The sequence below is a fragment of the Calypte anna genome, chromosome 19 (assembly GCF_003957555.1).
Source record: "Calypte anna isolate BGI_N300 chromosome 19, bCalAnn1_v1.p, whole genome shotgun sequence".
NCBI classification, from domain to species: Eukaryota; Metazoa; Chordata; class Aves; order Apodiformes; family Trochilidae; genus Calypte; species Calypte anna.
Genome location: NC_044264.1, coordinates 4,517,689 through 4,529,322, shown reverse-complemented (window position 1 = coordinate 4,529,322; position 11,634 = coordinate 4,517,689). Strand labels below are relative to the sequence as shown.

General features: G+C 48.4%; 2 protein-coding genes across 2 annotated transcripts in view; one reads left to right on the top strand and one right to left on the bottom strand.

Moving 5' to 3' along the window:
- Positions 1-3,374: 3,374 nt before the first annotated feature.
- On the bottom strand, positions 3,375-10,747 carry LOC103525710 (argininosuccinate lyase). The gene is made up of 17 exons (XM_030462672.1): positions 10,630-10,747; positions 9,632-9,861; positions 8,687-8,770; positions 8,294-8,350; positions 7,968-8,065; positions 7,268-7,345; positions 6,782-6,859; positions 6,597-6,649; positions 6,169-6,231; positions 5,870-5,984; positions 5,322-5,406; positions 5,087-5,146; positions 4,865-4,948; positions 4,582-4,662; positions 4,391-4,495; positions 4,112-4,218; positions 3,375-3,615 (listed from the first exon to the last, which is right to left on the bottom strand). Exons 1-17 carry the CDS (start codon positions 10,745-10,747, stop codon positions 3,465-3,467), a joined length of 1,647 nt encoding a protein of 548 aa, XP_030318532.1. The 3' UTR covers positions 3,375-3,464.
- The window catches only part of CRCP (CGRP receptor component), a 33,363-nt gene continuing 29,697 nt past the window's right edge, over positions 7,969-11,634 (top strand). The window contains exons 1-3 of the mRNA XM_030462290.1: positions 7,969-8,008; positions 8,317-8,457; positions 11,076-11,288. Of these exons, the coding sequence (XP_030318150.1) occupies positions 11,080-11,288 (209 nt within the window). The 5' untranslated portion in view covers positions 7,969-8,008; positions 8,317-8,457; positions 11,076-11,079. The remainder of the gene's footprint in view (positions 8,009-8,316; positions 8,458-11,075; positions 11,289-11,634) is intronic.

The following is an 11,634-nucleotide window of genomic DNA, read 5'->3' as shown; positions in this document are numbered from 1 at the left end:
AGTTTGTATTGTTGTGTTCATCCTTTATGAATGTCTTTGTCCTTATCCTGCAATTTGACAGGAGGCTGGTGATGGTTTGGCAAAATAGTAAGGAGTAGATTTACATTCAGAATGAATTGTATACAGGGAGAGGCTTGACATTGTAGTGTTTGTGATATGGGCTTTAGATTATCTATATGGAACAGGCACAACTTGTGAACTGATTGAACATCTTTCTGTCTGAAGGAACTGTGCAGAAATTGCCCCAAGTGCAAAAGGGAAGAGGGTGGGTGCCCAAGGTGCTGCATCCAGGAGTGGTTAGGAGGCATCCAGGTGGTCCTGGCATCTCTCCCTCAGAAACCAGTGATGACCCATGGGGCTAGAAATGGCAAAATGGGATCTCTGTGGCACTGCCACAGTTCCCCTGTATCTGTTTTTCTTTGTGTTTTCACATTATTAACCCTATGTGTGTGTGATATGTGACAGCTTTGATTTCTAGATATTACCTGTATTGAAACACTTGGTTAAATAGAGCAGTGAAAGCTTCAGCCTCTATTTAATTAGTTCCAGACCTCTTTGTATTTTTTTTTTCTATTTAGCTATGTATGCCCCTCTCTCTGAGATGAGGAATAGAGTGGCTGAAGGATCACAATGAAGCTGGCTTGTGTTACCCCTGGCAAAGAGGACTCCAGTCTAGGTGGATGCTTTTGGATATTGCTGTCTCAGGTTCATCCATGGTGCCTGCAGGGGACGTTGTGGTCATGCAGTGCAACTGTTCTCACAGTGGTCTTGTGGTGGCAGGAGATGTTATTAACTCCTCTTCTTCAATAGAGAGTCAGGGGATAAAAAGACCAGGAATAGCCATTTGTTTAGGAGACAAAATACTCAGCTGGATTTTTCCAGAGTGCAAAAGCAGGTTAGAGATCTTTTCCTTCAGGGGACCAAGTGAAGAGCTCACTAACTTTTTTAATGTTTCAAAAGGCTTTTTGTAGGTTTGTTCCCTGCTTGTCTCTCAGCTTCTGCTGAGAGTTTCAATAGCTCATGATCAGCCAACATGATTCTTGGTTTAAGTCCCTTCCTGTGGTCTGTGATGGGACAAGGATTTATGACCAAATCCAGAGTAGTGTCCAAGCCACTGATCAAAGCTTCTGTCTGTACAGCTCTCCCTGTGGTAAGGGAGACTTAAAAAATCCAGATCACAATGAACTGTAGCAGGGTGATGGTGAAAGTTTGAAGAAGCTGTGGACAACATACTCTTGTAATGTCTGTGGAGCTTCAGAGGCCTCCACAGGTCCTTCCCAATAGAAATATTTTCACAATTTTAGGAAAGGATGGATTGGAAGTACTCAATGAAGTAGGAAGCCAAGATGTGATAATCTTCCCTTTCCTTTCAGATTGGCTGGGCCCTGTGTTACTCAGCATGGCCAGGAGGAAAAATGCTGGATGTTTGCTGCTGAGAGTGAGAGAAAATCTATTCAGCTGAAGTCTCTGAAGGTACTGAGCAGGAACTAGAAGGTACAAATTGGGGAAAAGAGAGAAGAGGCATAGATGGAGAAAGTTTATGGGAGGAGAAAAAAAACAGTAAGGTGAATGTGAGGAGATAATCCCTTTTTTCTGACTGTCTTGGTGTTTAGTATTGATGTCCCCTGCCTCTCTTGATGGTTTCCTCTATCAGCTAAGTGTGCCTTAGTGATTTCCTGGCCATGCCCACTTATCTGGAGGGTGGAACACAAGTACCAAAACAGAGACACAGTGGGAAATAACAGAGCAAACACAAAGAAGGAGTGGTGGTTGAAATGTGCTGCTCTTGAAATGCCAGGAGAATAGATCAGGTTCAAGTCCAGAATGAGGGGAGACTGAGGGTGGAGGGAAGTGTTGAAGGAAGGGGAGTTTTCTGTTGCTGGTCCTCCCACAGCACTTGGTGACTCCTGGGGTGGTTTTCTTATGGCAGGAGGTTCAGGTGGTGGCAGGTTGTTCTGGCTGTGCTACAGCCTTTGACCTAAGCACAGTGAGGCCATGATTACTGCCATTACTTAGGTGAGTTACAGACTCCTGAAGTGCTGAGTCAATGAAGTGTTCCTGCATCAGCATGGAGGGCAGAGTGTGGAGCAAAACTGTGCTGTGGGTGCCAGATTCCAGCTGGGTTTTGTGTTTAAAAATGGCCTCAACTTCCCTGCAGACAGCTGTTCTTTCTTTTCCTTTTGAATCAAGTAGCAGGCATCCCACAGTAGATTTTCATGCCAAAATCACTGCAGATGATAGTGGGGAATAGTGTTTCAAATGTTTTTTTTCATCAAATGCTTTCACCCTATGAAAGACACAAGGTTTCTGAATTCTCATTCCCCAAGTAAGACTTTTCCTGGTCTTTGTTCTGATTATATTTTTGTAAGGACAGCAGGAAGATAGTGTAAGATTTTTAAGAGGCAGCCATCCATGCCTGTCTCTTTTCAAGCATTCTTCCCCACCTTGGCTTGGGTCACACAGAGGAAAAAGCTTGACCTGAGAAAATGCAGCCTCTGTCCTTTGGAGGAAACCAGAGCCAAAGGTGGGTTTATGGTGGGCTGGGATGACCTGTGAGTTGACCTGCTGGCCAAGACCTGCCTAAGACCATGCAAGCTCCACTACCAGGTGGTGAGGAGATTTCTTTTGGCCACTTAATTCCCCCTGCCAGCAGGCAGGCAAGCATACTCCTATGAGGAGGGCAGTGATAGGCACTAAGCACCACATCTACACACCTTTTAAATACCTGGAGGGATGGTGACTCAATCACTTCCCTGAGCAACCTGTTTCAATGCCTTACAACCCTTTCACTGAAGACATTTTTCCTAATATCCAATCTAAATCTCTCCTGGCATAACTTTAGGCCATTTCCTCATCACTTGTTACTTGGGAAAAGAATCTGGCACCTGCTTCACTACAACCTTCTTTCAGGTAGTTATAGAGAGTGATAAGGTCTCCCCTCAGCCTCTTTTTCTCCAAACTAAACCACCCCAGTTCCCTCAGCTGCTCCTCAAAAGGTTTGTTCTCCAGACCCTTCCCCAGCTCTGTTGTTCCTCTTCTCTGATATGCTTCAGCCCCTCACTGTCCTTCTTGTGAGGAGCCCAGAACTGAACACAGAATTCAAGGTGTGGCCTCACCAGTGCCAAGCACAGGGAGACAATGATTTGCTCAGTCTACCACCCAGACAAAGTTTCAGGTCTCTTCGTGTAGAAAGACACTCCTGCTGCTGTCTACCTACCAGCCCCAAGAGCCTTAACACCCCATAACTCAGCTCCACTACCAGGGAGGGGAGATTCCCTCATTCTCTCACATCAGTGAACATTTCCCCAAGCTTCACGAGAGCCAAGGAAGCTCATCTCAGACTTTTCCCTAAGAAGAAAGACACAAGACAGGAGTTTCAGTGAACTACATACACCCCAGTGTTTATTAACTCCAGATTAGTGTGACAGGCACAATGCTTCATCCAAGGGATGTCTTCCCACACTCTAAACTTGTTCCTTATGCTTCTTCAGCAGCTCTCTCAGCTGATCAATCTGGGCAGATACACTGTTCTTGGCAGTGCCACCCATGGCTGTGTATTGCTCCACACTGTTGACCACATTGAAGACCTGGGAGACATCACTGCCAAAGAGAGGGCTGGGGAGGAAAGAAAAGAGGTGTCAGTGGAGAACATTTGGTGGTGTTGACTGGTTTTACATGCTCCCTGCAGGCAGAGGCAGTGAGGCAGTGCAGGTGGAGCCTTTTTCCAAGGGGAAAGACCACCAGCATTCCCACTTTTACACTTCTAGTGCCTGTCAGTACAAGACCAAATAATCACCTGCAAAGGGAGAACAAGGACATTTGGAGCCAAAACTCTTCTGGAGGGCTGGTGCCTCCAGGTCAGGCCATGAGTTCATCACAGCCCCTCCCAAGAGCTGCTGCCCATGCCCTGCTGGAGATGAATGGTAGTGATGTTGTCCCCCTTCAGTGTTTTCATGTCCATCGTTAATGGCACTGATATTCAGGCCAGGAGGATTATGGGGTGCTGTGTGGTCCATGCCTTTTGAGAAGGGCAAAACAAGGTGGCCAATACAAAGGGAGTCTGAAACATGACTGTTGGAGGCAGTCATGGCAAAATAACAGTGATACAAACCTGATGTTCTTCAGGTCATCCAGGCTGAGATTATTGATGGTGGTACCTTTAGACTCAGCAAGGTGGACGGCCTTCCCAGAGGCAGTGTGGGCTTGTCTGAATGGCATCTGCAGTGAGAAGCAGAGGCCGCAGTGAGTGACCAGGCAACTGGGGTGTTTTTCAAAGGGAAAAATGGATGTGCTGTCTGTTTTGGTTGGCTTGTTTTCACTTAGGGCAATGAAATCTGAATCCGGGTTTCTGGGGTGTGAAGTGGGGAGGAGTTAGGAGGTGAAACTCCACCTGTAAATTACTATCAAGTCCACCCGGCAGCAGTTCCACTACTTGGGATACATGTAAAGAATAGGTTTCCAGCATTCGTGTTTGTTCACCCTGACTGATCATCACCTGGGGACAGAACAGAAGGCCTCATCTCAGGCCCTCACTGAGCACTATTCTGCATCTGCAGGTCCAAGTCACCCTCTGAAACTTACTCCTTTATGAACCAAGTAGAGAGCGAGATCAGATGACAGGATCTCAGGGCTCAGAGCCTTCTCCATGTTCTCCTTGTGGATCTGCAGAAAGGATGGTCAGAGGGAGACATTATCATCAGCTCCTCCCTGGGGACACATGAGCTGACATTGGGGGCCATAACCATAAGCAAGGGTGAGGCACTGAGGAGCCTTCACCTCAGGACCCCTCTAGAGCTCTCTTACCTGTGCTACACACAGAATGTGCTCCACAACTTTGATCCATAGTGAGAGGCCTAAGCCTTACCTGGAGGGTAGAAATCACTCCAGAGGCAACCTGGAGCACAGCATTCAGGGTGTCCACTACATCGAAGACAGCCTCCTTGTCCTCCTGCATTAGAACAGGGAGCACTTTCTCAGCACCCTGCACACAAGCGGGGTCTGTGCAGGGAAACGTGCAGGGTGAGGCTGCTCGGGGGCACAAGATGTCTGTGTCTGCCCAAAGAGATGCCACAGAAATCTGTTTTACCTGCAGATCCTTGTTGTAGGTGCTTGGAAGTCCTTTGAGAACCATGAGCATAGCAGCCAGCTGTGGAGAGAAAGAGGTGAGGCAGTTAGCTCTGGGAAGGGAAGCCCATTGCTCCAGCAGAGGCTCAGAGCCTAGGCTGGGGGTGTTTGTTTACAGAGGGGTGAGAAGTCAGAGGGCTCCTTCAGCCCTGCTCTGAGCAGTTTCCCCATCCCACTTCTCTCTCTGCCGGGCTCACCCGTCCGAACACACGACCGGCTTTGCTGCGGATCAGCTCCAGGCTGTCAGGGTTCTTCTTCTGAGGCATCAGGCTGCTGCCCGTGCTGAAAGAAAGGTGCATGGAGTGTAACAGTGAGTGACACCCCAGTCCTGACAGACACAGGGCACACGTTGTGCTGACCCAGCCCCCCAAGGGCAACACACAGGTGCCTCATCCCCAGACACCTGAGTGTTGTTGTGAGCTCGGGGAGGGAGGGCTGAGGTTGTGCTGCCCTGAGAGACAGGAAATCTGTTAGGATTGAAAATCCAGCCAGTCAAGGCAGGGCTTTGGCAGGCATTCCCAGCAGAGGAGGAAGTTTGCTCTGCCAGCAGTTGCCAAGGAGGCTTGTGTGCTAAAGACAGACTTGGCTGCATTACCAGAATGAAGAATATTCACCCTTAAGCTGCCTGTCTGCTACCCTCTCAATGCTGTGTCAGCATTGGGCAGCAGGGACACCTCAACCACTTTTTCACTCTCCCAGGTGAGGATTGCTCAGGACAATTACTTGCTAGTGACCAGAAACCTACCAGTAGGTATCAGAGAGGGTTAGAAAGCCAAACTCGCTGGTACTGTAGATGATGAGATCTTCAGCCATCTTGCTAAGGTGGATCATCAGCAGGGTAGCAACAGAGAGGAATTCCACTGCAGAGAAAACAGGAAAACAGGAGGTGGAAAAGGTGCTTGTTTGCTTCACAACGCAGGAAACCCTGACCAGAGCTTTGGAGTTACTTCCTCATGAGGGATTGGAATCTCCTTGTTAAAAGGAGTTATGCAGAAAAGTGTCAGGGGTCTGCTTCTGAAACATTGAAAAAATAGTTGTGCTTACCCACAAAGTCTCTCTCACTAACAGCATCCATGCTGTTCAGGCTGATGGAAGCAAAGTCCAGCTCTGTAAGGCAGGTGATGGACAGAGGAGGTCAGGCTTGGCATGACTGGAGTTGGAAAGCAGCAGATTGCTCCATCATGCAGCTGACTGAGCCTTTGAGTAGTCCCAGCAACAGAAACCTGCTTAAGTGTTACAGTTAAGTGTACAGTTTTTTATTTGCCCCAAGCAGCCAATGTGCAGTAGAAGGGGCTTTTCCTGCTCCAACCCCCAGGCACTGCCTGTCTCTTTGGTATAAAAAGGCTGATGATAGAATGGCTTTGGCTCCAGGACAGTGCATTACGGTGCCATCGGGAGCCACATATCAATGCTTCCCTCCCTCCAAGATATTAAAGTAGTTTTGTGCCTCTCAGTCACAAGCAGACACCTACCACTACGCAGAAGCTCTCTATCAATTTCCAGTGGGTTGCCAGCCAGAGCACCACTGCCAGAGGAGAAAGAAACAGAAGTCATGCAAGATACACTGCAAATCCTGCTCTAGGAAGCAGAGATGTTACTTCTGAAGACTTTGCAGGACAAAGCAAGGCTCAGTGATTACACAAATAGTAGCCCTTACCTTCCCAAAGGTAAGACATTGATCCTCTTCTTCATTTCTATCAGGCGCTCGGAGTCACGGGTCAGAGCTACAGCATGGCTAGGAAACAAAGTGAGAGATGAAGGATGTGAAGTCAAAAACATGTGACTTTCCTCCCCAAGCAGTATGCTGCCACTCCTGGAGCCTGGAATCCACTCTTGGATAGAAGAGATTTGAAATGGAGCCTAGGAACTAAGGCCCTTTGGAGTGGAACAGCTAGAAGGCACACGGGATTCCCTGTGTTACCCCATTAGCTAAAGTATAATTATGGCCAAAGGATGGGTGTGCACAGGGTGTGAGACTCCTCTGCCCACTCAGCTATTGAGCCCCAGGTTGGCCAGAGTGACACAAGAACGTGGAGGGTTCCTGTTCCAGTCTGCCAGGTTACCTCTGGTTTGTCACTATCCCCAGCTGCCTCCTCAGAGGATGAGAAGTCTTCCCCAAGCCTGCATGAAGAAGGGTGGTTACCTGAGCAAGAACTGGCTCCATCTGATGGGCTGAGCTTTCTGCAGGTGGGTGTAGCCAGGCAAGATAATATCCATTTCTCTGCATGTGAAAGGAGAGAAAGAGGTGAGCAGCAGCTGTCAGGATAGAGGGCAGGTGCAGGTACACATCAGGGTTTTCTAGCAAGGTCACAAAGAGAACTTCTCTAGCTTGTCTTGTGCTGAATTTGATAACTTGCTCTCTCCATGTCATCTGTTCCCTAGACACACTGGGTTTGATCCCCTAATCTTCCAGTGTGGTGTGCCTGTCCTAATGGAAAACTGCCTGGGACAGTAATCCCTCTGTGGCCAGCAAAGATTCCCCAGTCCACCACCAGTTTGGAGAGTGGTGTGTGAGGAGAGTTAGACAGGAGTTATCACAGCTGAACTTATAGGTAGCAACTTGGAGCATGTTAAAAGTCCCCACTCCTTCAGATGGACTTGGTGCCTTCTCAAGTCTTACGCTTCCTTTGCCAGGGCACACTGGAGGAATAGGAAGGTCTCTGTGATGTGAACTGTGTACCAAGAGGGGCTGTTGTCTTTCCCTGTGCTGTCACACATTTGCCTGGCTGTAACTTCCTCCACAGAAGGCCCTGCAGCTGCCCTGGCTGGTGTCAGTCAAAGAAGGAGCCTGGAAGTCTCCTGCCCCTTCAAAGCCAAGGCTGTGGATATGGAAAAAGACTTACATAGCTGCACGTTCCACCAGGGTCTTAATGAGCTGCAGGAGGTGAGTGGAGATGACAGAGAGGGAATTCTTCATGAACAGCTTCAAGTCAGTCACAACCTGTATGGGGTTGACCACAGTCAGTCAAAGCAGAATAAAGTAAAGCCCTCCTTGTTCTGTGTGATGGGAAGGTGCATCTTCCTCTCCTCATTGGTTATTTTGCTGTGGTAATGTCACCATTTCTTGCTCTCCAAGAAGAGAGACAAAGGCCATTCTTGTCCAAAGACTCCTGAAGAGAGATAGGGGAGGAGTAGAAAGGGGGCAAAACCCCCCACATTCTGTCCATACCTGATCATTCCTGCTTCTCCCAGTGTGCAGCTTTCCAGCTATGTCTCCAATCAGTTCCTGAGGACAAGAGGAGAATTTCTATCAGCATCTCTGTATTCTAACACAGGAGATTCCACATGATCAGACCTCCTGCCTGCCTGGAAGATACTCAGCTCTAGAATCCTGTGAGTAGCCATAGGATCACTTCATGGCAAGGGCAAGTTTGAGCTCTAGGTTTGTATGGTGCCCTTTCCACAAGAAGGGTGTTAGAGACACTTGTTGATCCTCCTGGGGTTTCAGTACAGAGGAATTTCACCGTGGGACAGAGGCCCCTGTACTTAACATCAGGCAGATCTAGCTACAGAGGAACAGGAGCTTAGAGTGTTTAAACAGGAGAGTTTAGAGGATCCAAACCTTTAGTCTGCGTTCATTGGCAGTGTGGATGTCCTCATCACTTTGGGTCACCACAAAAACTCCTTTAGACCACTCCTCAGAGATCTACAAACATCAGCAGAAACACCAGTCAGCCACAACAATTCATGTGGTGTGTGGGGCTGTGAGTGTCCCCAGCAAATACCAACATCTGCCATCCCAGTGGAAATCAAAGTGTTAAGTGTAAAAAATCAAAATAAAAAAAAAATCAAAGTGTTAAGTGTCAAAGTCTAAGTGAGCTCTGGCATTCCTGTTCCCTCAGGCCAAGGCTGGCTGCTTGCTCTATCCCCAGGTTCTGTGCTGTGCTTGGTGGGATTCATCCCTCTGCTGTGATGACCCTGCAGTGTTATGGCTATGGGAGGATTTAAGGCTTGCAGTGAGAAAGTGAGCTGAAATGTCAGTGACACAAAGATGTTCCTATACAAACACTGTATGGAGTCCCCATTGTCCATGGTGGGTGAGCAACAACAATGGATTTTTTTTTTAAAATTGCTTACTGCAGGCTGCTCGTCACCCCTATACAATGCTGTGCATTGCTTCCTACTAACTCAGACAGCCAGATTCAAAGGGATCCCAAGTGCCAGCAGAAAAAGAATATTCCTGATTCATACTGCAGCAGTTCCTGGTGCATGTTGAGTCTGAAGGGGATGGGTGGGCAGGTGACATTGAGCACACCTCGCTGAGGCACTGGGGCTGCTGTGATGAGTGCTGGCAGTGTGCACACCAGAGTTTCAGGCTGCCACTAGGGGCTTGTCAGCTGGTTCACATCCTACTGTGAACCAGGTTTTGGTGCCTTTAGTGGGATGCAATTTGAGCATCAATCAATCAATGGCCCTGATGCAACCAAGTTCACCGAGGACAACTCATGAAGGCTACTTCAGATGCCATTTGTTACAGCACACATGAGGGATGTGAGGAGATAAATACCTTTTCCAGGCCACTCAGGATCTTCTCCAGCTCACTTTTAGATAGGATCCCGACCTTCTCCAAGGCTTTGGCATAAGCCATGCTCCCCTGGATATCAACTTCAGCCAGTCTCTGATCAAAGGTAATGGAAGCACTTAGCATCTCCTTGACTGGATCTGTGCTTCCAACAAACCTTCCTGCTATCATTTTTTCCCCCTGCAAGTAAAGAAGAGGCACGTTCAGAAGACTTACTTATATATCCCCTAAAAATCAGTTAATGTCCATCCTGCTTCTTGCCCAAATGAAAATGAGGACATACTCAGGAATGTGTTTTAGTGCTCTACCATTGACTAGAGAAGTCCTGGACTTTAGGACCTTAGGGAAAGAATTCTAGAGATGGACAACATGTCTCTGTCAGTAGAATTTAGCCCTTGATGTGTCAGATCTGGCTCAGGAATCCTCCAGAATACTGTTTTCCTGTAGGTCTTTGGAGGGAGTATGTACTGTCTATGAAAACAAGTATAAGGGCATATGGTGCAAGACCAGCATGGATCTCTTAAGGCAGCTGCTGATCACTGATAGTATCCTGACTTTGATAGTATCCTGACAGGGAAAAAAAAGTCAGGGAGTCAGGGATATAGTGAAAGCTACTATTGACTGTTACTTGAAATAATATTTACAAAATAACCCTCCACTGTTATAGGGAGACTATAAGAAAATATTTGGTTAATAAAGAGCACAAGTAACATCCTCTAAAACACTTCTGTAATGATGAAGTGTCTGAAGTTACTGTCTGAAGCATGTCCAGAGTCATAGAATCAGAGAATGGCTTAGGTTGGAAGGCATCATCTGCTCCCAGGATGTTCTTGCAAGTTTTGGCATAAAATTGGCAGGAAAATAATTAAGGTGGAGACTCTAGAAAGAGAGGGCTGAGGCCTTTTCAGTATCACAAATATTTGGGTAAAAGGAAAAGGAAAGAAAAAAAAAAAACCAGGGCCCCAAACTTCCCTCCTCCATACCTACCCAAGGTGTCTGGGCTGCCGGGACCAACTGCCTGGCTACCATGGGCAGCAGGTGGCTACCGGGACCAGGACCTGGGACCCAAACCACCTTCTCCCCAGCAATGAGTGGCACCATGTGTCTACAAGGAGAGCAGGAGAGAGCCTGCAGAGGCCCGGGTGGCTGGAGATGTATTTTTGAGGGCAGGTTTGTCCAGAGGAACTGAATTGGGGCTGATAAAGTTTTGCAGCTCCTTGCTGGGAAACCCAGGGGTGAGTGGCAGAGGGGATGGGGTGTGAAAGGCAGTGCTGGGAGCCAAGTGCTTGGATGGGGGTGAGGAATCTAAGCATTTTTTGAGGTATCCAAATAATACCTTCACTACTGCGGGTTTGCACCAGAATCAGAGGTGGGTTGTCAGGAATATTACAACACGTGTTTGCTGTCCCCTTCTCCATTTAAACCCCAGGAAAATGAATGAAGTAGAGAGAAGCACCCAAAGAAGCACTGCAGGTTGTGGTGCTGGGGTTAAAACACAGCTGAGTTTATGTTTGCCAGAGCACCCCGAGACCACCCCACCGGAGAAGCGTAGTTCCCCCTCACCTCGGCTGCCATTTCAGGTGAAGTTTTTGCTCGTGTGCGTGGTGATCCCAGGAACTGCTGCAACCTGTGGAACAGCGAGGTGAGACTCAGCCCTGGGCCCTGACTAGCTCCCCAGTCCTGGAGGGGGTTCTGCTGCCTGCTCAGCCCCACTCACCTCTCTGCAGTGCAGCCCCAGCTGCTCACTCCCTGCTCCTGCCTTTTACACGCCTCGGAGGGGGCTGGCAGCTCGTTCCGCCCCGGCAGGGCGGAGTGTCCCCAGGACCAGCCCTGCTTCAGTCACTCCCAGCCCCCTTCGCCCTTCCCACCCCTCTCCTGCCTTCCACTCCTGGTCCACCAGCACACAATGAGCAAGTCAGGGAGAGAAGTATTTGGAGAGAGGGTTGCTGCAAAGAGGAGGGTTGAGAGAGATGCTCTCATGTTGCTTG

Coding starts and splice junctions, on each gene's coding strand:
- LOC103525710 (XM_030462672.1), bottom strand. CDS start 10,747: ATGGTGCCACTCATTGCTGGGGAGAAGGTGGTTTGGGTCCCAGGTCCT. Junction 9,862..10,629: donor AGCCCAGACACCTTGGGTAG/GTATGGAGGAGG, acceptor GGGATATATAAG/TAAGTCTTCTGAACGTGCCT. Junction 5,147..5,321: donor CCGGTCGTGTGTTCGGACGG/GTGAGCCCGGCA, acceptor TTCTCTCCACAG/CTGGCTGCTATGCTCATGGT.